This window comes from Xiphias gladius, chromosome 7 (assembly GCF_016859285.1).
Source record: "Xiphias gladius isolate SHS-SW01 ecotype Sanya breed wild chromosome 7, ASM1685928v1, whole genome shotgun sequence".
Lineage (NCBI taxonomy): Eukaryota > Metazoa > Chordata > Actinopteri > Istiophoriformes > Xiphiidae > Xiphias > Xiphias gladius.
In genome coordinates this window covers 5024458-5050295 of record NC_053406.1, presented here as the reverse complement: position 1 = coordinate 5050295, position 25838 = coordinate 5024458, and the positions used below count along the sequence as shown (strand labels likewise).

Here is a 25838-nt window from a genome sequence, read left to right as displayed (position 1 = left end):
TGTGTTCTCCGATCACGCAAGGCCACTTATTTTTCTAATGCAGATTCTGCTTTTGAAGTAAATCAATTTACCTCAAGACAAAAGATGAGAACACTGCGACATGTAGTCCATATCACACCGTTTCTGGGAGTTCTTGGTGTGGCAAAGATGCCATCTCTGAGTCCCGCTGGAGATATCGTCAATGCTCAGGCTGAGCAGCCAAGACAACATTTCAGTTACACTGTTATCATCAAACCAGACTAAACTTGTGCTGAACAAGACCAGATGTGTGAATGTTTGTGCAACACATATCCCATGCAAACAAATGAACTAAAGCCATTTCTGGACAAGTTTTCCGTTGAAAAGTTTTGATTTTTTTTCATTTTGTTTGGGCTATGGAACCATCGAATGCTGCAGTGAAAGGGTAATTTATACAGCCATGATTTTGATGAACTTACTGATAACCTTTGTTTGGAAAGCTCCTGAAGTTTCCAAAAGCTACTGAGAAAGATGCAGTTTCTCAATATTAAATGTATTAGTCAAGAGCTGGCAACACAAAGTGTCCTGTATGCAGACAGGATTGGTCGATAGCATGAAAAAAAAAAAAGAGGAAGTGACATTGTGTTTTATATTGGAAAGCAAATGTTATGCCGTGGAACATTTTTGTTTCACATACTTGCACACAAGAACATTTTTTTGTTGTTTTTCAATGAAATGGTCAATTCTGAAGGTTTAACTAAGGCTATCTTGGACTATTCTAAACTATGTCTAAGAAAGCAAACATGCTTCTCTGGTTTAAAAGGCCAGGATTAACTAGGCATAGGCCTACTCATACGTTAAGGTACACGTACACCCTGCCCTAGAAACCATTTCTCCCACCTATGTAAAGTTAACTTAGAATGAAACTGAAAAAACAGAGTCATAAAAACATCTTTATTCATCTGCTCAACATTGTCTCACACATTTAAAACTCCTGAACTTTGTACCTAGTAATGCTCGTGCAAAGTGCCTTCTCAAGCAGTCATACATGTGGCAGTATAATGAGCGGTCTTGTTCTAGTGTCAATGATCTGGGCAAAAGAATTAGTTTGCTTTGCAAAGACACCGACTGGACTATTCTGCCCTCAGTCACTGCTTCAACCACTTCTGGAGGAGTAAGATGATGTGGTCACGGGCCAGAGTCAGCTGGAGGAGATCCTCGCTCCTAGCAGGGTACATGTTGGCACAGTGGGCTGTTCCTGGATCAGAGAGAAATTTATGCATCAAGGATATGGCAGGGAAACGTGGTGAAACTGAGAGTTAAAAGTTAATTCTCCACCCAATAAAATCAGACTTGAACAAGCAGGCCATTGTTCTGCTGCTGCTTGGTCCTTGGAATGTAAAGCAACGGAAAAAGAAATGCAGGTCTTCAATGAACCTGCAACAGATTTTAGACCTGGATGTAGAGAAATTCATGAAGCTGTTAAAAAGCTTCATGAAGAACTGGACAATGAAAACACGTACCCATCATGTACGAGGCACCTGCTGTACATAAACAAGAGCATACACAACTCAGGTCCTTTGTATTTCTTACTTGGGTTTTGTACTTAAAGAAACCACATTTGTCACAGCATGAAACTAACCAAAAGGACACTGCAAAATATTAATTTCACTTGACAAAAAAAAAAAAGATTAGTTAATTTTTTTTGGTCAATCTCCTGTTTCCTAGGTCAAAAATGTATTTATCTAGCCAGACACAGCAAGCATGGTTTTAATGATGTTTCAACACATACTCAGGACCTGCCAGACTGCATTAATAATAATAGATTTTATTGAAACAATGGTTATAAAATTACACAATATTCTTTATTAAATCTTACTTCTAAAGGACAGTATGACTTCAAATAGCTTTTTCCCCCCACATGTAACGATTTAAGCTCACATGTACCACACTATTTTAGAGAAACAATGTTTGAGATTTAGACACAAAGTCTTAGGACATCTCTGAAATGACTCCCCACTTACTATGTAGTAAATAGGGAGAAACTGAGCGTTAAAGCTTACTTCTCATTATAGTGTAATCAACTAAATGTATTTTATGAAGGGAGCAGTGAATATGTGAATGTAGGAGAGTATGGTACACACTCATGTGTACCATTCTCTTAAGACAAGGCCATGAAATACTTGAACTCAAAGCGTAAAGTCACAGAGCTTATCACCTGTTGTGCATATTTTGTCTCACCTGTGATGAATACCGCGGGGAGGTCAGGCGCGATGTCCTGCGTGATTCCCAGGGCGTGCCAGGGGTCGATGGACCCGTTGGGGAAAACTATTCTGCTGGAGCGGATCTCATAGCCGCCGTAATACTCATTGGTCTGGGCAACGGCCTCCGCCAGCTGCTCAGCACTGACGTTGTAGAAGTCGGCACACTGTTTCACGTAATACCTGTATGAGAAAACACAGACTCAAAACGGGCAGCGTTTGATGTCGAAATAATAGTTAGAGAAGGGGGAGCACGTGCAAGGGAAAAGCATAATTATGAGTTTCTTAGGCAGAGGGGCAATGTTTAGTCTACTTACTCGATAGGGAAGCCAGTGAATGGTTGATTGGGCGAATCGGTGCTCTGGTAGAATCCAAATTCAGTGCAGGTCTGGTAGACCCACTGTCTCCCTGACAACACACACACAGACACACACAGGCACACACACACACACACAGGCACACACACACACACACACACACACACACACACACACACACACACAGTTTACCCATGGCCTGAATATTCATTCTGTTCATAGAAATCAAAAATCAAATGACTTGCAACACAGAGCAGGTAACACTAGCAATTACTTTAAAATGGCTCTCTTCCCAAGAAGTGTTCGCTTTCAGTTTTCAGCCCCAATTAAGAGAGGAAAGAGTTTAACTGAAATCCACAAAACAAGCGGGGGGCAGTGGGTGACGTTTATGCAGACGCATCCTAATGGCTTTTTAAAGACCACTTCCTTTTCCAGTGATCCCACTCCAGTCCTCCCACCAGCTGGGAAAAGGAACCACAGCCCAGGGCAATGGTACAACAAGAAATATAGAGAATCTGTTTTTGGTTAAACATGCAAAGTTGTTGGTCAATACGAGTTCCCCACGAAGAACATTATACAAAAAATGCAAATCCAGTCTTAGAATAGTCACTTTCTAGTCAAAATAAGCACATCTTGGATTTTTAAACACTGCTGGAAAAAAAGGAAAGCTTTGGTCTTAATTTAACTTTACCCCAAAAAGAAGAAAACATTATTTTACGATGCTGACATCATTCCAGAAGTTTTGTTTAGGTGTAATGTGACGTAATTAGATTTTTTGATGTACTTTGTTTTTTCCAGAACCAGCCTAGTCTACTTTTATATAAGTTACTAATAACCTCCTTTTCCCAAAAATGCCCTTAAGCAACACCCAAAAAATGGGTTAAGTTACGTTATGACACTAACCACATCCCTTACTCAGCACGTAACCTGTCTTGTGGCTGTGTTATATTCTGGTCTCCTGAGGTGACTGATGGTGGAGAAAGTGGTGTTTTGGCCTCTACTGCAGCTGATTGTTCCTGTATTATTGGTGGACGACAGTGGAAAATTTCAGTGACACGTCACATTGTCTGCGTCAGTTATCCTCCGTCACGAGAACAAAAAACATGCCACCTGACAACCTGTAAACAAACTGGACCATCAAATACAAGGTACTTATTGTCCAATCGTCATGGAATTGTTAAGGTTTTAATTAGAACCAACTAAAATAACCTTATTTACACAAACAAGAAGCCACCTTCCACGACATGCTCATACCCACCTCCGCCTGCAGCCGGCCCCTCCCAGGACGTGTTAGTCATCTCACTGAGGTAGGTGCTGAAGCTGGCATCTAGGCATTTAATAGAGAAGGTGTCCATCATGAGGCGGGCCACAGCAGCATAGCGGGCATATGGCTCCCCCAGTGACCTGTCACCCATCACTCCACACAGCACCTTGATGGTGATGTTAGTGCCTGTCACGCCCTACGTTGACAGAGCGGCAACAAGCCAAAAAGAAGAGGAGAAAGAAAAAAGCTGAAAACTTTTTGTATTACCTCCTCTATATAATCAGAATGAAGCAGTTTTATCCCGAAAATTTTGATGATCTCCGTCTCCCAGTTAGATGACTCATGGCAATTTATGAATGCTTTATTAAGTGATACAATGACAAAAATAACAGAGGATGACCTCTAACAAAAACCACCAAAAAAGAATGAAGAAGTTTAACAACATACCGCCAAGTAATATGATGAAAATTAACATTACTTTATAACTGGCGAGCTCAACCTAATCAACATAATGCAACCTAAGTCTTATCGTGCTCTTAAAGTGTTGGATGGAATAAAATTTTATAAAAGAAGTTATGATATTTTGGTGTACAATGGAGTCACCAAATAATAAGATCCACCATTCCACAAATCCACAAGTCAGTGTTTCCTCACAAACAGGCAAGTCAATCGGCCAATCAGAACTTGAAGTTTCCTCAGGGGTTGTTACCACCTAATGCACTGCTGTGCGCAAATGGTTACCGGGTGAGAAATGATGGGTGGTATTAAATGGACTTGGAAGAGAGACTGTTTTGTTTTTTTGCATACATTTTGGGTAACTAACTCTTTATGAATGTCACATGAACTTTTGTACATTTTGCCTGTGGTCTAGGTTGTTCTATTTTCAGGTTACTGTTCCTTCATTGTTTATAGTTTCCACACTGTCTAGATGGAACAGTGATGACACCAAGATGAATTAATTCCAGGCAAGTTGGGAAGAAATCCATCCTCTGAATCAGTTCTGCGAAGGCACAGGGATCTATCAAGGTTGTTGTTGTCGATGTTTTCCACATTCTAGAGCTTCAGTTTCTTGATGAAACATTATGTTTATGACAATTCAATGGTTCTCTCTCCATACTGAATATAACTGCAAATAACCTTTGTAAGTACATGTACTTATACACCTACCAAATAAATAGAGAAGGGCAATTATCGTATGTATTGGCCTGATTTATTATGGCTAGATTTATAAGTGCTGGTCCGGGTGCTTTCTTTATTGTTTTATTTATTAATTTTGTTTATTGAAGAACAAGAGGTAGAGTCTACAGCCATTTTAGCAGCTCTGCAGTGGTTGAAAGTGGTACATTAACTAAAGTACTACTTTGACTACAGTGACTAGACATTTAAATGGATCATAGGTCGTTTATAGTACGTTATAAAGAGGGGTTATCTGAGTTAGCGTAGTCTTTCTGTCAGCTCCAACCAGTCTGGCCATTCCCCTCTGACCTCACTAATCAACAAGGTTTTTCCATCCGCAGAACTTCTGTACCCGATGTTTTTTGTTTCTGGCACCATTCTGAGTAAAAACTCTATAGAGACTGTTGTGTGTGGATATCCCAGGAGATCAGAAGTGTCAGAAATACTCAAACCACCCTGTCTGCAACCAACATCAAAGTCGCTGAGATCACTTTTTTCCCCCCCATTCTGATGTCTGATGTGAACATTAACCGATCTTCCTAATAAAGTGCTCAGTGAGTTTATGCGTTAGTGGAATGACGGCTGGAGGAGTAAACATTTGGCAGAGGTTACAGATTCTTACATGTGAAACGAAAGCCTTGCTATCTATAAATGAGCCGTGGCTACTGTCCCATCTCCATCTCTCTGCATCTTTGGTGTAAAAAGAAGAACTGTTGGTACTTGTTGTTCAAACTGTAGCGTTACATAATGTCCTTACATATCTTATAAAGCACCCCATTAATAACCCTTCCACTGTGAAACCACTACTCTGACTCTTCTGACTGAGTTACACCTCACTCCTGGTTCTTGCCCAAATTCCTGAATGGTACATAAAACCAGGTAGTTTGCTCCTTACCCAGCCCTTTCTGTCAGAGAGACAGCTGTTGGCTGCGTTTGCCCGCTAGTGCTGTGGACTCTGTGGCCCACCGCTCTTCTTGGTTCTTTTATAAGCGTCTCTTTAGCTTGGGGCGACAGGAAACCAGTGAGACCAAGGAGTCTTTTGTTACTTTTTTACATCAGCTTATTGGTAACCGGACTCACGTCTCCTCAAGGCACCAGGGGCACAGAGAGGGGATAGGATGAAAATAAAAAAAAGGGGGGGGGGGTAACTGGTAGAAAAGGGCATCAAGAGGGGAAAAAAACAGAGGACAGATGTACTGTAACAGATAATAGAAAAGGGAAAGGAAAGAAATGCTATGAGTACTACATCTCACCACAATGGGGACTTGTTCTGAAAAGCTGTAGTATTTTCCACAAATTCGAGACTAGGGCTAGGCATTATAATTTACTGTCTATATAATTCCATTGCTGGATTTTTTTTTTTACGATGTGAACTGTGATACCCAGTTTTAAAAAGTCAAGGTTCCCTTTTTGTCTCCTGAAGGAGAAGACTGTCTCTGGATTAAAGGAACTGCGAGACAGAAAACAGACATGACTGCCCCCTTACCCTTCTGTCAACATTACAAAGTAATTCATGAATTAGATTTCTCCCAGAGTGTCTTCCAAAGCACGTAACCATGCCACCTGAAAAATGACAGTTTCAGTTTGACTTCCCAATATCACAGACCTAATATAGAAAGAAATCATCCACACACCATGCCCTGAGATCAAAAATAATAATCTCCCCTACAATGGCTGTCTATGGGGAAACCATTATGCTAAATTAATTATCATTTAATTGTTCACATTTCATACCCAACTTTTATTATTATCTTGGTATTTTATCATGACCCAGAGCTTCATTGGAGGGTTTTCACTCTTTCATATTGTGTTTCAGAAACTTTTATACTAAAATACAAAAGGAATCTGAGACATTCAATATCAGCACAAATGTGGGCAGCATTAATCTAACTAGATTGGCATCATTCAAACCTAAAAGTCAAAACTTATTTCCCACCTTCCAATGTTATCTTGTTCAGCTGGTCCTCTCTTTGCTGAGTCACAAGCCATCCATGATGTACAATATGTAGGTTAGAACAGGGGCTCCACCTCTCATATTGAGATACAGACAAAGTAAGCGAGCAAGCAGCCCCAGGATCAACCCTGGAGACTCCCTTACAAGCCAGTATCTGTGGGCCGCTCACTGTTGAACAAAGCAGGGTTTATTATGTTTCGGTATACTGCTTGGGCTGTCTATAACCCTCCTACACCTCATAGCTGCCTTCCAGTCAACCAAGACTGGATACCAGGTCAATCCCTCCACAAACTCCCTTTACTCTGTCTCAAGTCAGAATGCATGAATCATGTCACGTCCAATACATGGTTTCTATACCAGATGTGTGTCACACTGAAGGGTGTTCACCTGGAATTGTCCTATCATTTCAGATCACTTCAAAATTATTTCAAAAAACACAATCTGTGCTTTGAGCCATTCATCAAGACCTCTGCAGAACTAAGATGATGAACCTGATGAAATTGGCATAGATCCACCAGCACAATGGGAAACGTGGTGTGCACTGAAAAAAGCTGAAATTGTCTTTTAAGCAACTAATAGTCAACATAATGGATTTTCAAGAGTTTTGACGCAACATGTCAGCTATCGGTTGCCTTAATCCAAAATATTTCCAAATTATTCCTCTAAAAATCCCTCTTTTATGATGTTTTACTTTTGCTGTCTGGAGTTAGTCTCTCTCACCTCAAACCCCCTGTTGTCTTCATTGTACTGGACCACGTCCATGAAGTTGCCAGCCAGCATTTCCAGGAAGTAGGCAGAGTCCATCTTTGACTGGATCTGCAGTTTGGAACACAAGCTGGAGAGTGAGAGGCGAGAACAAGAGGAGAGGAAGGAGGACGACAGAGGAGAGGAAGCAAGGAAATAGGGAAGGAGATGAAGAAGAGGTGGAGGGGGAGAGGAAATTGGGGGACAATGGAGGTGGAGAGGGGGGCAGAGAGGAAAATATTAGGAAAGTTAGACCAGAGCATGTTTTGGCAATTGTACAGTACATCGTGGGATATTTTTTCTTCTCCTGTGCTCTCGGGAAAAACCTCAGGCCATTTCCCTGAAAGCACACAACTAGCCACCAGTATGGGTTTAAAACTTGTTTCTATCCATGATAACCATGTAGAAAAAAACAGCTAAATTTCTTTAGAGCAGTGATCACCATGGAAGAGTGTCGAAGCAATCTGTGATCCAAAAACAATTTATGTTAAGACAGAAAAAATTCCAATTTGTTTCTCGATATGAAGGGAAAAACTTTTTTTTCCACAAGGCACTCGGGTGTGAATAGCTGATTTCCAATCTAAGGGGAAAAGTAATTCATTCAAAGTCAATACACGTAAGCTGATTAGGGTCATCTGTCGAGTTGACAGTAATGAGGTGCAGAGACAAAGTGGAAATGACTTTGTTATCCTTTGAAGAAGTGTGTGTGTATAGACTTAACAGACTTAAATTACAACTTCCTTAAGCATTTGTTAGACCTTTACACTGGTAAATTTAGGTAACATGCTGGTGACACTATATGATGATTTCAGACACATCTCGTGCGTGCGTGTGTGTGTGTGTGTGTGTGTGCAGAGAGGATATTTCCTTCATGATGAAATCATGACGCAAGTACTATATTCCCTGGGGCATTGTGGTCTGGAAGCTTGACAAGCCTCCAAACCACCTTTGTAACCTTTGTGTGTCTGTGCCTGCATGAGGACATGTCTGCATTACAGCCTGCATAATCTGCAAGAAGCTAAAATAAAAGATGTCCTATGTGGTCAGGCCGGCGCAGACACAAAGACGAGGCTTTAGTGTGTCTCCGTGACAGTATTAGTTCTGTGAGACTAACCACACCATTAGAAAAGCAGTTTAAGCCTGCTTATTCTTCATGCTGACTGACTTTACAGTCACTATAACAGCCTAGAATACACAAATATAAAGGAAGACAGGAGACAGCAAACAATGAAAGACACTTAAAAAGAAAATCATGTAACAAGGGAATGAGAAAATGTCAAAAAATATATGGAAGGCGGAGGTCACTTTTGTTGAAGCAGAGGCCAGCAGCCTTTTTAGAGGGCTGGTTCACCCAATTTAGGAACAGGAGCTAAAAGAGGTATCCAAGACAGTTCATCATTAATTGATTTAATTCTGTTTAAAAATATTAAAGCTGTAAATTGATGTTTTTAGGCAGTAGGGGAAAAGCTTCCAAAACAAGCTTTCACGGAATGCCCTGACATGTTTTTTCATTAGAAAATTGTTACAGCTAGCATGCTAGCAGTTAACAGTTTCCATTTACACATCCAGTGCACATGGAACACCTTACACCTTCATAAACTTTCCAAATGAAGAATGTAAATCCAATGCTTACGCTCCGTTTAGCTCGGGTTTGGTCTCCACCAGCCCCTGAATGAAATATACCTATACCTGCTCACATTTAATAATGCTGTTTCACATGTGGCACTGCTAACCATCTGAAAATTAGCAGATTTAAAGGAATAGTTTTTTTTATTTTGGGAAATAAACTCATCCACTTTCTTGCCGAGAGTTTGATGACAGGATCGATACCACTCTCGTGTCTGTATGGTAAATATGAAGCTAAAGCCAGAAGACGGTTAGTTTAGCTTAGCATAAAGACTGGAAATTGGCGTAAACAGCTAGCCTGGCTCTGTATATAAACCAAAGTGTAAAAACCTCAATTTGGGCTTTTGCATTTTGTCAACACCGTGGGGTTACGAGGCAACCGTCAGAGACTCTAGGAAGCCTCTGCGGCTGGCCAAGAAATAGTCAGGCGTTTGTATGGATACGAATACTTAAACAATCGAGGTACATTGAGCTTTAGAGATGCTGGTAGGAAGATTTTGTTACATTTAGAGGCAGCCAGGCTAGCTGTTACCCTGTGTTTCTGCTCTTTTTGCAAAAGGTAAGCTAATAATCTGCTGGCTGTAGCCTTCTGTTTAACAGACAGATATAGGTCATATTGATCTTCTCATCTTACTCTTGGCAAGAAAGCGAATAAGCGTTTCTCTCTAAATGTCAAACTACTGCAAACTTATCAACTCCTAAAACGCACTACATCTGTGCTTTTCCTGCGTTGACAAGTTGAAAAGTTTTCTGAGGAAAAAGATCCATAACTGCTCTCAAGACCCTATACACCACGCAGGTGTTTCCAGCACTCTGTCTGATTAGACCTCTGCTCGGTTTGAAGGTGAGGTGAGGGTGAGGTGGAGCCATGCTGGTGAGTTTGCCGATGTCACCAAATTTCGTCAACTAATGAGAATAATAGAGGTCTAATTTGTCCTGCGCTAAGGGCGGCAACAAAGCTAACAGGAGCGTGAGGGAACCGCCAAGCCGGCAACGTATGCAACTGTCTGCACAGTCCTGAGAGGAACTCTAAGCGGGCAAAGTGAAAACACTGTGCAGTGCACTCAGTGGGGTTTAACAACTTTAGGGGTAAATTATCCCAGGCACTGCGGAGTCTAGTAAAAACTATCAGGTGGCTTTATATAATCACTCATGTGATTCAAACTTTAATAATTAAAAGAACAACAAATTAAATCAAATATTGATGTAATGCATCATCCCTAGCCTTGGTCAGGTTAATGTTTGCAGCAAACAACAAGATAGAGAAGGAATGGTTACAGGGAGTAAATGTACGGTACTTGAAGTCTTTAGTGATGTTGTCATAGGTCTTGGGATCCTTCAGGCGTTCAACAAGGCTATCTGAGGCCATTTTCACCAGTAGGGGGCACTCTACGTTCTCTGAGGCCAGCGAACGCCACACAACCTCCAAGTACTCTGGCAAAACATGAAGACAGAGGGAGGAATGAAAACTTAAACGTGGGCTGCTATAAAAAGACCACAATAATACACAAAAACCTCAGTTAAACATATGTATACTATTTGGGGGCACTGCAGAAGCACAAATTCATCTTCAAAACAGCATCTGAATCAAGTTCTATTCAAGTGCATGAGAAAGTATTTATTTGAAAAGTTTTCAGCGAGGTTGCAAATGAAGTGATGAGTGGATTTCACAGTTTATGAAAACTCCAAAGGCAGGCTATCTGAGGAGAAACTCCACATTACAAAATCTTGGAATTTTTCCACCTGGAATGAGAGCCAGTCTGTTGCTGGTAATAATGCTGACTAACTGCAGTGTTGCTTCGGGAAATAATAACTTTAGGACTAAGGGGAAAAAGATACCTGACATCAGAGCACCACATTCACTAATCTCTGTGTGTTTTGTCTCGGATATTTTCCTAAAGGATAAGAGAATGCGGGCCAAAAGCGTGCGATAGTGTCTTCGAGATAGCATTAGTGTGTGGGTGGAACAGTACAGCTCCGTGTTCAAAGCTACTCTGACCTTGATTCCAGCCTGGAGCCTTCCGCAGGAAAACAATGGGCTCAGCCAAACACAACACAGACAGAGATAGAGAATAAACCCTTCCAAATCTTTGATCTGTCTGGGGCTCTTCTTCCAAGACGCATAACAAAACTGGAAAATTATTGTATAGTTCAATTCAAGGCTTAGTGTGTTCGACAAAGACGTTGATTCTAGAGCATGCTGTGGGGACTCCAGGCAATACCAAATTCGAGAGAGACAGTTTTTCTCAAATAAGTTTGGTTTGATGCACTATGTAGAGCTGAATTTAATAGTGAAACATACTATTTAACAATTTCAAGGAATATTTTATACGGTATTTTTGGTTTATTTCCCTGATAGCAAATCTTTCTTAAATTTCCTGTTTTTTATAAAGAGTTTGGCATAAAATACTCCTTATCCAAAAAACACAAAAAGGCAGGAATCAGGGTTATACTTTATAAGGTGAGAATAATGTTGTGTGTGTGCGTGTGTTATCATGTCGTGCAATGTCTCTTCATACGTTCGAAGTTGACAGTAGCTTTAAAAGGTGCACTCGTGGCCACGGAGGCATAGACCAGGTGAGGGTACTTCAGCCTGAACCAAGCAGCCAGAGAACCTGGGTAGGACCCGCCGAACGCCACCCACTTGCTGTTGGTCAGCCCGCGGGCCTCGGCCATCGTGGTGCGGAAGTGGGCCAGGTCAGCTAAAGCCTGACGGCTGCTGAGGAAGCGCAGGTTGTCTGTGCTGAGGTCACTGGATGTAGAGGAGAGGGAGGCTCAGTTTAAATAGTAGTTTGAGTGAGCATCTACAGTGTATCATCATTCAGTCTACACAGCACTACATGGGCCATTGGCAGGACTGTCCTTGTCTGAATGCAGGGCTGCCACCTAGTGGTGCAAAAGCTTCACCATCTAGTAGGTCAGCTACTATACTTACTAGAACACATGAATCTGGTGGCGGGATGAGTTTTTCTTGCTTCTGTTGCTCACAGACTACTGCTCAACCAGATTGACTAAAGGATATAAAACTGCTGTAAAGAATGATGAGATTCATTCAAATCCACTTTTACTGTACTTTCTTTCATTGTGACAGATTGAATTTATCTGCTTTTTGTAATGACTTAATAAAAGCTTTCTTGAAATATTGCCCTTTTTTAAAAGTGCCTAAACATCATATGTAGGGATAGGGCAGCATATAGGAAACTGGCTATTTAAGCGCAAGTTTCAGTCTTCACATATATTGCTTGTTTTCTTTGGTTGTTGGACTTCCGTAGCGCAAACTAACCCCGCGTGAGCCAACATTGAAGGGATCCTATACACTCACAATTAGTGTGGTAATTTCAAGGTTTAAAATCAAAATGACAGGTTAAAGATTTTTGCCCGATTGAATTTAACAACTGGTTGTAATTCTTCCAGCTTAAACTTGGAATGGTTATAAACTTAAACTGGTGAATTTGTCTGTACTGGCATAGTTGCCCTTTTCTGTTGTTCATGCTGTTCATACATACATTGTTGCCACCCCCCCAAACAAGCCAAGAAAACACCCTTAAACAAGATCAAGAACACCAGTGAGGTGAAACATACACTGTCGGGTGACTCTTTCCATAGAAGCGATGCTCAAGCATGAAGCAGAGCGCTCCCAGTTTCTCAGCGTAGATGAGCCAGGTTCCGTTCTGCATCCATGCTGGATTGGCTGGGCCCTCTCCACCTATCATCAGAAACACTGGGCCCTCTGGCTTGTAGAAGGCTTCATTTACAAAGTACCTCTGGGGCAAAAAAAAGGAGAGTGAGTTATTCAGACGGGGCAATACTGTAACACGATTATCGTGGTACAGTTGTGCATCTGTGTATCTGTAGTCTTCATGATGTGCCAAGAAGGTACAGTTCTTGACATATAGCCAGGTGGGTGCATATACACAGACACAAAAACACTGAAGGGCCCTTGATGGGATTTTCCACTGACTACTTCCTTCTTTATCTTGCACTACCCCAAGTACTAGCTAAATCTGATCACTTTGCTATTTTTTTCAAAAATGTATTTCAGGTCTTGAAGGATACACACAGCCCATTGGCAGACCTACTTGCTTCCACTTTCTCTGGTCTGCACCACTGAAGTGATCCAGTTTCTGAGTGAACCACTGCTCCTCGAACACGACTCTCTGCCTGGTGTCCTGCAATTGATTGAAACTCCTGAACCCCTTATAGCGTCCCTCTCCGACAGCAAAGACAGACAACAGGAAAAACAAGGTTACTTTACACACAAGCAACACACACGTTTGGAAGGCCATGTTGGTATAAACAGGGAAACTGTCAGGGACGTGTGACTTAGTTTGATTTGGTCACATGACAAGTTCTTCTGTTACTTTCAATGACTCGCAAAGCGTGGGAGATATGAGACTCCTACTTTAAATTCCGTTACATGTATTTCCGGTTTCAGTAAATTCTCATATGTGACTTTTAAGTAAAGCAAAAAAAACGTTCATTTTTATTATAAGTATGTGTTTACTCAAACTGCTCGGATATATATTTAAAGACAGATTTTGTTTAACGTTTGGTAATGAGACTACAGTGTGCTGCAATATATGGCTTAAAATGTATGATTCAATTAGTGGATCCGTGTTAAGTGTGTCGAGTGTTTGAAAAGTAATAATCAGCCAAACTGCAGGAAATCACAGGTCACCTGAGGTCTTTAAACAAACTGCTGCCATGTTTTACAGGACCTGAAGTACACACAAACAACCATGGCAGCTCAGCGCCAGCAGGGGCAGTAAAGAAAAAATACAACACATTCTTCGTGTAGAAGAAGAAGAAGAAGGAAAAATAAGAAGAACAAGAAGAAAAGAAGAAGAGGCGGCCCATACCATTTCTCTTCAGTTCCGTTTGCTAGCCGATAGTTCATATAGTCGCAACTATGGAGGAGGCGAAACGGAAAGAGAGTAAGCACCCCGAAAAGACTGATGAGAAGGCGAAGGACAAGGATAAGAGTCAGCAGCCCAAGGATAAAGAAAAGGACAAGAAAGAAGAGCAAGAACTGGTGAGTGTGGGCATTTTTTTCTCATTCAGATTTGTGCTAGTAACCTCACAGGAGCCAGAGGTATTATTTTGCCTTAGTCACTGCCGCTTTGACAACATGGTTGAGCAGGCCTAAGTCAATGCATTTCAAGATAGACGACAAATTAACTTACTTAATTACTTTGTGATTATCTCTCACATGAAATGTCCCCATTCGACTTATTTATGTGTTGTGGTCCTTTTTAAAAATCTGCACATAAACTCACCCCGTTAGCTCACTATAGCCTAGCCTAACTCAGCCGGTAAGCTAACGTTAGCTTGCTAGTTGTTATCGCTGCTGTCTATAGTATCATCAATGTTAGCTTTGCTCCCTGACTGCGACCATATCCAGCTATCGTGTGTTAGCATTGGGCGACATAGTGTGCGGCACAGGGGCTAGCGCGAATTGAAATAAACTGCCAAACCACACAATAACAGTTTCCTAGCGTTAACTGTAACAACAGGTCTATTGGGCAGTTTAGCTTGTAGCCGCCTTTGTGAATTAGCCAAGGCTAAGTGTCACTGGTCAGATTATTGTTTTTCGTGTTAGTCAGTGGATATTGATGTGGAACTTAGTGCAAACTTAGAAATGTGTAATTGTTTTCTTTATACCGGATTAAAATTAGTGTTATAAATCATAGGTTACGGTGGCTCTAAATGCGTCAGGCAGGCATTCGCCATCAAGGTGGACAGAATATAGAAATATAATAGGACGGGAAAAATCCATCACTGTCAAAGTGTAGCTGCAATCATTAGTGGTGGCTGATTCTAAGTTCTCTTTCTAAGTGCTTATGCCAAATAGGAAAGAATGCTTGATATCGTGCATCTACAAGGTCATTAGGTCAGCAAATTTATTTTTCATCAATATTTGTCCCTGTGGGCACTTACTTTTACAACAAGTATTCCAAACAACAGTACATATTAAACTACAGCAGCAATAGTCAGGTAGCTGACAGTGTAAAGTGTTGATTCATAGTTCCAAAAATGCATGATAAGAAAATAAACATGACCACTGCCGTCACCACATTATCAGCTATAACCCCTCTCCTTTTTGAGGCCAAAAACAGGGACAGTGAAAGATGAATGTTTGTGTGGATTTTTGTTTTTGATTTGTAATAATGTTATTCTTTTCTTTCACAATTTCAGTCAGAGGAAGACAAGCAGTTACAAGAGGACCTGGAAATGATGGTGGAGAGGCTGAGTGTGAGTATTAGATTTATTTAGATTTTTTTCCCTCATTTTTTTCCTCACTGATGTGTCAGGGTGTAAAATCCCTTACAAGGCAAAAAAAAACCAACTCAACTTTCTACACATTTGCAGGAGAAGAACACGGCGCTGTACCGTCCGTCGTTGGAAGAGCTGCGCAGACAAATCCGCTCCTCAACCACCTCCATGACCTCAGTACCCAAGCCCCTGAAATTCCTGCGCCCACACTATGGCAAGCTCAAAGAGATCCATGAGGGGATGGCTCCTGGAGAGAACAAGGTATGGTTTTAATGCTGCCAGAATATTGAAAAATTAAAGTATGAGCACATTTTTAAGACTTTTTCTGTAGAACCACGTTGAAAAAAATGGTACAGCCTCCATGCAAGTGTATGCAATTGAATCTACAGATTGCTGGGTTTTTTTTTTTGGTTTGTTTTTGTTTTGTTTTTTTGTTTGTTTTTTTTCTCCCCTTGACAAGTAATGGAAGAGATCAGTGTTTTGCTCAGAATAAAAATAACAGGTATTCTTGCATGTTTGATGAAAACCCAACATTGTTGGATATATAATCCAAATGTATAATCACACAAATGGCGTCATCATGTCGTAAGTTTATTGGCCTTTATTATTTGCCAAAAGCATTCGTATAAATCTTAAAGCTGTCCCACTTCTCTTAACACTGACATTAAATCCAATCCACACATGAAATCAAGTTCAAACTATAGATGTTTGTATTTGCAGCGTTTCTGTGCTGATGTGGTGTCAGTGCTGGCCATGACAATGAGTGGTGAGAGGGAGTGTCTGAAGTACCGTCTGCTGGGCTCGCAGGAAGAGCTGGCCTCCTGGGGACATGAGTATGTAAGGTAAGACAACTAACTACCAACAACATATGTAGAAGTCTTCTGGCTGTTGGTGAAGCTGTAACTTAAATGGGGAATATACAGCTCTTTGGTGTGGTTTTTGTTTGTTTGTTTTTTGTTTTGTTTTGTGTTGTTTTGTTTTATTTATGCTGTGGTTCAGTGTCAAATTAGTACAAAAACCTAGGTACATAAGAAATGTCATTGGTTGCTTGCTTAAATTTTTGGTGACAAATATTTTCTGTCCATCATCTTCCAGGCACCTGGCAGGTGAGGTCGCTAAGGAGTGGCAGGAGGTGGAGGAGAATGACAAGACACAGCAGGAGACGCTGTTGAAACTGGTGAAGGAGATTGTGCCCTACAACATGGCCCACAATGCTGAGCACGAGGCGTGCGACTTGCTGATGGAGATTGAGAGGCTGGACATGCTGGAGGACTACATTGATGAAAATGCTTATGGCAAAGTCTGCCTTTACCTCACCAGGTATGTTCAGGTTTTACAGTGCTCAGAAAACACAAACCTGATTATTAAGTATATTAATAAAATGACCTGAATTTGTCGCTGAAATATAGCCATCTCATCTCTTCCTTCCTTCATCACTCCTTTAGTTGTGTGAGTTATGTCCCTGAGCCAGAAAACTCAGCACTGCTGAGATGTGCCCTGAACATCTTCCGAAAGTTCAACCATTATCCGGAGGCCCTGCGTCTGGCCCTGATGCTCAATGATGTGGAGCCAGTTGAAAACATCTTTACATCCTGCAAAGACATGTAAGGATTAAAAAAACCACTATTCTTAGAGGACACAAGATGGTTGTGGTAATGATAAAAGGTATTAACCCATCAAGGTGGCAGAGCACAGCTACATTTAAGGGAAAAAATTGATATTGCTTACCTCAGTCCACTGCTTTTGGTTTTGTTCCTGTCAATCATTTGACATTTTTCTGTGAATTCTCTTTAGACAGTACTTCAACTCATTTAGGAATTCAAGTCTTAGTGTGTCATAGTGCATGGTGTAAATGAAAGGCCTGCTACCAGTATCTTTCACCCCTTGCAGTGTCATCCAGAAGCAGATGGCCTTCATGCTCGGTCGTCACGGCATGTTCCTGGAGCTTAATGAGGATGTCGAGGACTATGAGGACCTGACAGAGATCATGTCTAATGTGCAGCTCAACAGCAACTTCTTGGCCCTGGCCAGAGAGGTAAGAGAGGGTTAAAGAACTGTATTGAGGTTCTGAAAATGAAAACATCAGACACTAATATGCTATGGGGCATGTCTGTGCTGCTGAGCCAAGATTTTCATCCTTGCTGTGTTCTTTGTTTGTTTGTTTTTAGCGCTGGTGGGTTTTTTAAGTTTTAATTGTGCACTTGTTAAGAAATTAATTTGACAGTTATAGTAAAAGTGATGAATGTGTTTGATCTGAAACTTCCTTATAGGGCCTTTTTATATATATTACCAAGTTTCCAAAATGCCTTGAATGTTTATTCATACACACTTGAGAAGCTGGATACACTTTTGTCAAGCATCGGTGCTGATAAGTCACTTCTATGGCTGCATATCACAAAGGTCTCAGATATCTGACTGTGAACAAAACAAAAACAAAATCTGTCACAAAAAAGCACAGAAGAAAAATAAAAATCCAACTTCCATTGCACGAGGAGTTGGAGCCAACTGCCTGCTGCTTGAAGGCTTGTACTGTGAAGTAGCTGCAGGCATGAGTTTTCTGGTGCCATGGAATCTTAACTTGTATATTAGACATACAAATTCCTGCCATTATTGGAAGGTACCATTTTAAAAATTGAAAATAAGTTCCAAATTTTACTATATTTACACATTAAACAGTGTTATTTTCTATTCTATTCATGACAGCATATACAGACAAACACTGAAAATGTGTGCTTACAACAGTTACATCACAATCGGTTTATCAGCAGATTATCACTCAGCATCTTGTCATCTGTATTGCACAGCCCTGCATTGAATCGGTCCTATAAAACCTATCTCTTGGGAGTTGTCGGTAAATACAAATCCATTTAAATTCTTTCATAGACGTGCAGACATGGATGTAATAATAATAGCACTATATGCAATGAACTGCTCAAGAGGGATGCAATGATTCTACTCTCTCTCCCATTACTGATTCCTGTAGCTTACCTGGGGATATGTGCTGATATTGAGCGCTGTGCTTAGTGCTTTCTTTCTCCCAGATTTAAAATCTGTATACCTCATTGTGTGTAACTCTTCGGAATAATTTTTATGTAAATTAACATGAGACTAGAGGTACTGTGGTAATAAAGACCGAGTCGGATTCTCTTTAGTAGGAACAAGGACTTTTATAATAACATAGACAAAAAACCTGTGTAAGTCTGTTTAAGTTAATTTCACGACTGACACCCAATCTGTATTGGCACTGATACTAATCTAGCATATCGGAGAGGTGAATCCCTAATGGTCAAGGAAAACTATATCATGTCCCTGGATGTTCTGCCTCTTGCTTAAAAAAAAATAAATAAATAAATAAATAAAAAAAATTTAAAAAATAGCAGGAACATATGGGGGTTGCATGTGTGCAGGAAGGTTGCAGCCGAGGATTAGAATGAGAAACAAGAGTTTTTTTTTTAAAGAAATGTGTATGTGGGGAAACAGGGGGAAGGAAGTTTTAGAAGGGTTACACAGAAAGGATGATTATAATGTACAGTTGCAGGTGGGGGATTATAAATTCAGCTCTGCACTTTCTAATTGCTTTGAGTTTCTCCGTATGACTCAACACATTTCACCTTTTTTTTTTTATTAATAAAACGCTCATCCTGTCCTCCCCAGTTGGACATCATGGAACCCAAAGTCCCAGATGACATCTACAAAACACACCTGGAAAACAACAGTGAGTCCATATGGTCGGATGGATGCCGTGTTTTGTGATTTAGTGGCCAAGTTATGTTTGTTCATTGATGGGGGAAAATGTATGATTTAGCCATGTTGTATGACAACTGTTCCTTACGTGACAGGGTTTGGAGGCAGCGGCTCTCAGGTGGACTCTGCTCGTATGAATTTGGCGTCCTCCTTTGTGAACGGCTTTGTCAACGCAGCTTTTGGACAGGACAAGCTGCTCACAGACGATGGCAACAAGTGGCTGTACAAGAATAAGGACCACGGTAAAACAAAACACACACAACAAACACTTTACATTTACATTTTATTTGATTGTTCAGTGCCTAATGATGATATAAATGTCTTCAGGCATGTTGAGCGCTGCAGCCTCCCTGGGTATGATCCTGCTTTGGGACGTGGATGGTGGTCTGACCCAGATTGACAAATACCTCTATTCTTCCGAGGACTACATCAAGGTAAACATTAAGCTAGGAAATATTAGAAATATTTCAATAATAGAGTTCATATTATTTTCAGACAGTGATATGGTCGTAATAGCATAATCTTTTTAAGTTGAGCCGTTAAGAGTAACAGAATCCCATCTCAACTTTGTTAACTGTTCTACACCACTGCTTTTTATATCTTGGCAGAGTTTTTTTAATGAGATTCTCCCAATATCTTCAGTACTTAAGTTCCAGTAAATCACTACATTGCATTAGCTTCCGGCGGAGCAAATTCAGTTCATTGACTAGATTACAACTATGTCTTCATTTACTCGTGAATTTGACGTTCTGAAAAACATAAGCTATTCTCAGGCTTATTACTAGTGAGGAAAGGCTTTAAAAATGAAGCCCCGGAGGTCTTTCTTTTTTGTCTTACACCTGCGTCATCTCTCTCTGTGCAGTCCGGTGCCCTTCTGGCCTGTGGCATTGTAAACTCAGGTGTGAGAAACGAATGTGACCCGGCCCTCGCCCTGCTCTCAGACTATGTCCTCCACAACAGCAATGTCATGAGGATAGGAGCCATCTTTGGGTGAGGAGAATGTTTACATATAGAAAGTACAAACAAACATAATAGCATTTGTACAAGGAGATTTTTCTGAATTATACAAGGCAATTTTATCAAAGGGTTTAGGGTTTAGTGGTGCATATAACTTTTCAATTGTCTTATTCTGTTAAGTTTTCTCTGCTTATCTGTACCAATCTCTTTAATCTCTTTGATGATCTGCTCTTTAACACTTGAGTCTCTCTTTTGGGGATCTGTAAAGTATTATCTTATGATAGCACATTGTGGCTGTGTCTCTTGATCCTTGTCGTCTTGTTTTCAGACTGGGCCTGGCCTACGCTGGCTCCAACAGAGAAGATGTCCTTTCTCTGCTTCTCCCTGTCATGGGAGACTCCAAATCCAGCATGGAGGTATGGATGCTAGTTTTGTGTTAAGGGCTCATCTCATTCTATATATGTTCGGTTTAGCAACATTCAGGTGTGTGTGTGTTTTAATGTCCAGGTGGTTGGTGTGACAGCGCTGGCATGTGGTATGATCGCAGTAGGGTCGTGTAACGGCGACGTGACCTCCACCATCGTCCAGACCATCATGGAGAAGAATGAGCAGGAGCTGAAGGACACATATGCCCGCTGGCTGCCTCTAGGCCTAGGACTCAACCACCTGGGTAGGTATAAGGAGCTACAGGCTTCAACATTAAGAACAATATTAAATAACTTCAGAGATTTTTCAAAACTGGGTGGAAAGATCTGTACTGGCATAGGAGCCAAAAGAGAATAAAATAAACTAATACGCAAAGTGTGACTGCTTTTTACAAATCAGTTTGTGTAGGTCAGGATTTGTTGTAGAGGTCAATTCCATTACCACTGTATCTTTTTTGATTACCTTAATGTTGCTCAAACTATTGTGTTTGTGCCATTCACTGTCCTTAGGTAAAGGAGAGGCAATTGAGACAACCCTGGCAGCTCTACAGGTTGTACCTGAACCTTTCCGCAGCTTTGCCAACACACTAGTGGATATCTGTGCCTATGCAGGTCAGTCTGACAGTACTTTTTTCCCCAGCCATTCCACAGTGATTTAGTTGTTGGCACAGATGCAGACCTATATCTACTGATTTAATCTTTCATTTTCCACGAATGCCATAACTCATGCTAATAATCCCCCCCCCCCATCTCAGGTTCTGGTAATGTGCTGAAGGTGCAGCAGCTTCTCCATATCTGCAGTGAGCACTATGAAGCCAAGGAGAAGGAAAAAGATGAGGACAAGGACAAGAAGGATAAGAAGGACAAAGACAAGAAGGACACTACTGCTGACATGGGCTCCCACCAGGTAAAGACTAACTTATTACCATAATTATCCTTATAAACATTTCTTTCCATGTAGTACTTCTTTATCACCTATATTATGGATGCGTGTGAAGTTTTCTACTTGGGGAAAAAGGAGAAAACAGTTTATTTTTATGTTTTCCTTTCAGGGTGTAGCTGTTCTTGGTATTGCCCTGATTGCCATGGGGGAGGAGATTGGCTCTGAAATGGCACTGCGAACATTTGGACATCTGGTCAGTAGCACTGCTTACTGTCAGTCGTCTATTCTTGTTTTGTTTCCGTTTACCTTTACTGAATACATCATTGTTCCCCCATCTGAAAACCTCTTATTTCCTATTCTTTTGATCTACTTCACGTTGTAACTTCCACTATTTATACTCAAGGAAGAGAGGCCTTTATGCCTGGTTATCTCGACTAGACAGTGCTCCCGTATTTTCAGACCTCATCATTTGTCCCTTTTTTCTTCTTTTGATCCACATAACATCATCACCTTTTGATCCCACTTCCTACAGTTTTCTCTGTTGTTGTCTCTTTGATTTATTACTCTTTTCTACTTGCCCTAAAGTTCTTCATGAATCAGACAAAGAACATAGCATAAAGAGTTCCTTTGTGTCATGTGTCAACCATATATACTGGGGTGTGACAATTAAAATAATTTTAGCCAAATTTCGGTTCTTCTCTTGATCTTTTTCACCTTTAGCGATGCATTTACAGTGTCTTTTCTCTGTATTTATTCCATCAGCTGCGCTATGGTGAGCCCACCCTGAGACGAGCAGTGCCCCTTGCCCTTGCTCTCATTTCCGTGTCCAACCCTCGTCTCAACATCTTGGACACCCTCAGCAAGTTTTCCCATGATGCTGACCCTGAGGTCTCCCACAACTCCATCTTTGCCATGGGCATGGTGGGGAGTGGTAAGTAGGATTCTGGACATTACATGGAATAATGTTAACTGCGTGCTAATAGCTGCCACGATACCAAACCCCTGTCAAAGTCTATGTCTCAAAATGTTTCACTTGAGGGCTTTCATGCGTAGTAGCTTATTTATTATTATTACTTTCTGTATATTAAAAAAAAATAGCTAATTGTTTGTAATGTTAGGTCATGGTAATTGTATTAGACTTGTATGTTAGCTTAATACATTGTTTGCTGTTTTTAATAAAATTACAAAACCAAGTTATGTGATGCAATAAGCGAAAATGTAAAAGTGTAATAAAAAAAAAAGCCTAAACCATTCAATAATAATCTAACACCCATTCATTAAAACTCTGTAAAAAAACAACCTCATTTTTATAACCCCTTTCGAGTATTTTGACTACAAACAAATAAGATGCTGTCAAAGCGCTATATTATAATCGTGCACTGATTTCATATATTATCTGCTTAAAGTGGGCATTAAAGCTTTGTTAGGTTACAATTTCTGTGAGCGTTTCCATGTCATTATTGTTAATTATTTTACATAGAGGCTCATGCCGACGCTTTGAGACTCAACAAATTGAAAACTCTTAAATACGCATCCGTCCTCATAAATATGTATTAGCTTGCAACATTAAAAGCTGACCCCACTGAAGGTGCATCTTACATACTTGCCATTTCAGTGATGCACAATGCCGCCTCCTCTGGGAGAGCCTCTAGTGTCAACTTCCTTTACACATTTAACACACTTCATTTTTTCCATTTCCTCAGGCACAAATAACGCCCGTCTGGCTGCCATGCTGCGGCAGCTGGCACAGTATCACGCCAAAGACCCTAACAATCTCTTCATGGTCCGACTGGCTCAGGTGGGTGGCAACACAAAAGGCACTCTGTACCAGACAGTGTGTTTGAGTGATTATTGACTCTGCTGTTTGTGCCTCCACAGGGTCTGACTCACTTGGGCAAAGGCACACTGACACTCTGTCCCTACCATAGCGACAGGCAGCTGATGAGCCAGGTGGCGGTTGCTGGACTGCTCACCGTGCTTGTTTCTTTCCTTGATGTCAAGAACAGTCAGTTTATTTTCCCCCTGCTGCTACTTGTCTCAGCTCTCTGCTTCCACACACTTAACATTGTCCATTATGGTTATGCAATTTGAAGGTTGTGATCATTAGTAATTTCCCTGTGTTAATATTCCCCCTGGTGTTCATTGTGTGCATTACAGTAATCCTGGGGAAATCTCACTATATTCTCTACGGCCTGGTAGCAGCCATGCAGCCACGTATGCTGGTCACATTCGATGAGGAGCTCCGACCACTGCCTGTGTCTGTCAGAGTTGGACAGGTAAAGCCTAGGATAATTACTCTGAGAAATGTAAAGACAAGAATGGTAATGGAAATTCTGCCATTCGTGTGTATTACAATTCTTTTCTTGACTTAAAAAACAGTCAAAATTCATGAAAATATATATTTTTCCCAGACTTACAATAAAGAAAACTATGGAAAGATAGCTGAAAGAAAAATGGCTCTTTATCTCATGAATTTGTTTGTATGATCTGTGTCCAGGCTGTGGATGTCGTGGGCCAGGCAGGCAAGCCAAAAGCCATCACAGGTTTCCAGACTCACACCACACCAGTGTTGCTCGCTCATGGAGAGAGGGCTGAGCTGGCCACAGAGGAGTACCTCCCTGTCACCCCCATCCTGGAGGGCTTTGTCATCCTCCGCAAGAACCCTAACTATGAAACCTAGACTGCACCCAAACAAAACCATTCTCGCTGGTCTCTCCTTCTGTTTGTAAGGGTAGTCCTCCATGGCTCTTGGCAGTTGTTATATTTAGTTGTTTACAGCATGGCTGAAAAGAGCGACGCAGGCCTATCCTTCTTCCTTGCTTTGTCCTCTCACTGTCATCTGTGGCCCAGCTCCAGCAGTCATTAAAAATGGATGATTGGGGTCTGGTTAATTGGACTGGTATGACACAGAGAGGGTTTAACTGGGACCTTATCCACTCTACATAGATGGTTTCCTTATTGCTCTAAGTTTGATCCACCTCTCCCATTTGTACTGAATCAGCTGTTTGGCTGACTGGGGGCCTCTTCAAAAGTGGGAACTGTTCACCACCCCTTTGTTTGTTTGGTTTTTTTTTTTTTTTTTTACACTCAGAGCATTTAAAAGTATGTATTCTTCATTGCATTTGTCTTGGGTTTCTTTTTGTTTTTGGTTTTTTTTTTTTTTTGGGGTGTTAGAGTACTGTACAAGGTGAATCAAAAATAAAAAACTCAGATCCACATGGTGGAAATATGATGGCTGTGTGTTGTGTTGATTTAGGTGCAAAGTATGCCATGAAACTTGGTTATAATTTACTCAATGTCACAAGTGTTGTCAGTTAAATTAAGCAGTTGTCCTCAACAAGGAGGAGCCTATATACACACACTTGTGTACATATATGGAGGAAAGTGATGGCAAAAGTAGTTTAGAATTAAACATATCAATTGTAAGTGATCTACAAGGAGCAAAGGTTCCAAGGATCCTTGACCTGGAGAATAAAACTAAGTTTAAAAAAAAAAAGAGTACAGATAGATGCCACATTTTAACAGTGGTGTCACAGCCAATTTTTTTTTTTTTTTTTTTTTTAAATAAAGAGTTTCTGTGTGTGTGTCTTACCTTATTAGCGGAAGTGGAAATAGTAGAATATACCATCATAGAAACCTCCAGTGGATAGTAAATACTCAGAACTACAATTATGCCTGTGGCTGTTGGACACAAAATGTTAGGCTTTGAAATCAATTCATTATTTATTTTTCTAAATACCTATCAACAAGGTCTATGACTAGACACATGACCATCACGTAGGTGAACCTGTAGATTCTCTGAGGAAATAAGTCACCTGAAGTGTCTGTGTTGACCATTTTGCTTTGATCATATGATGTGCAGGCATGTATAGAAGACCTCCAATCCAAAATTTGTCCCATGGAAAGACTTGAATTTTCTAACTGCTCTATGCAGACCATTATTTAAAATATAACGAATTATATTATTATTTATACTTACAAAAGTAATTCTTATACATCATGGGAACCTAGTTTGCTGGTTATATTTAATGGAAAATGTGAACTTGGGTATATCTTGAAAACACAGTTTAAATGTTTTGAGTAATACTAAAATATCAAAACGTCTCCAAACATGTTGGTCACATGCAAACACTATAAAGATATGACAATAAAGATATTTCCAGCCGAGGACACGATTACTGGAAAAGTTTCACGTGATGGGATTTTGCCGGAATTACCTTGCTACCGGCTTCCGGGAAGATTTTCCGTCCGTCCGG

General features: G+C 40.7%; 2 protein-coding genes across 2 annotated transcripts; one reads left to right on the top strand and one right to left on the bottom strand.

Annotated features, from left to right (window-relative positions):
- Positions 1–895: 895 nt before the first annotated feature.
- Positions 896–13662, bottom strand: prss16 (serine protease 16). The gene is made up of 9 exons (XM_040129854.1): positions 13380–13662; positions 12883–13064; positions 11820–12052; positions 10599–10734; positions 7651–7765; positions 3795–3996; positions 2537–2627; positions 2200–2402; positions 896–1216 (listed from the first exon to the last, which is right to left on the bottom strand). Exons 1-9 carry the CDS (start codon positions 13584–13586, stop codon positions 1107–1109), a joined length of 1479 nt encoding a protein of 492 aa, XP_039985788.1. The 5' UTR covers positions 13587–13662; the 3' UTR covers positions 896–1106.
- Positions 13663–14209: 547 nt separating this feature from the next.
- On the top strand, positions 14210–24659 carry psmd2 (proteasome 26S subunit ubiquitin receptor, non-ATPase 2). Its single transcript, XM_040131492.1, has 21 exons — positions 14210–14332; positions 15496–15552; positions 15670–15834; positions 16294–16415; positions 16669–16893; positions 17019–17177; positions 17464–17608; positions 19228–19288; positions 19413–19559; positions 19645–19751; positions 20180–20307; positions 20603–20690; positions 20782–20944; positions 21210–21311; positions 21455–21606; positions 21752–21835; positions 22345–22513; positions 23286–23380; positions 23461–23587; positions 23740–23858; positions 24080–24659. The coding sequence occupies exons 1-21, from the start codon at positions 14210–14212 to the stop codon at positions 24260–24262; spliced, it is 2721 nt and encodes a 906-aa protein (XP_039987426.1). The 3' UTR covers positions 24263–24659.
- Positions 24660–25838: the final 1179 nt, after the last annotated feature.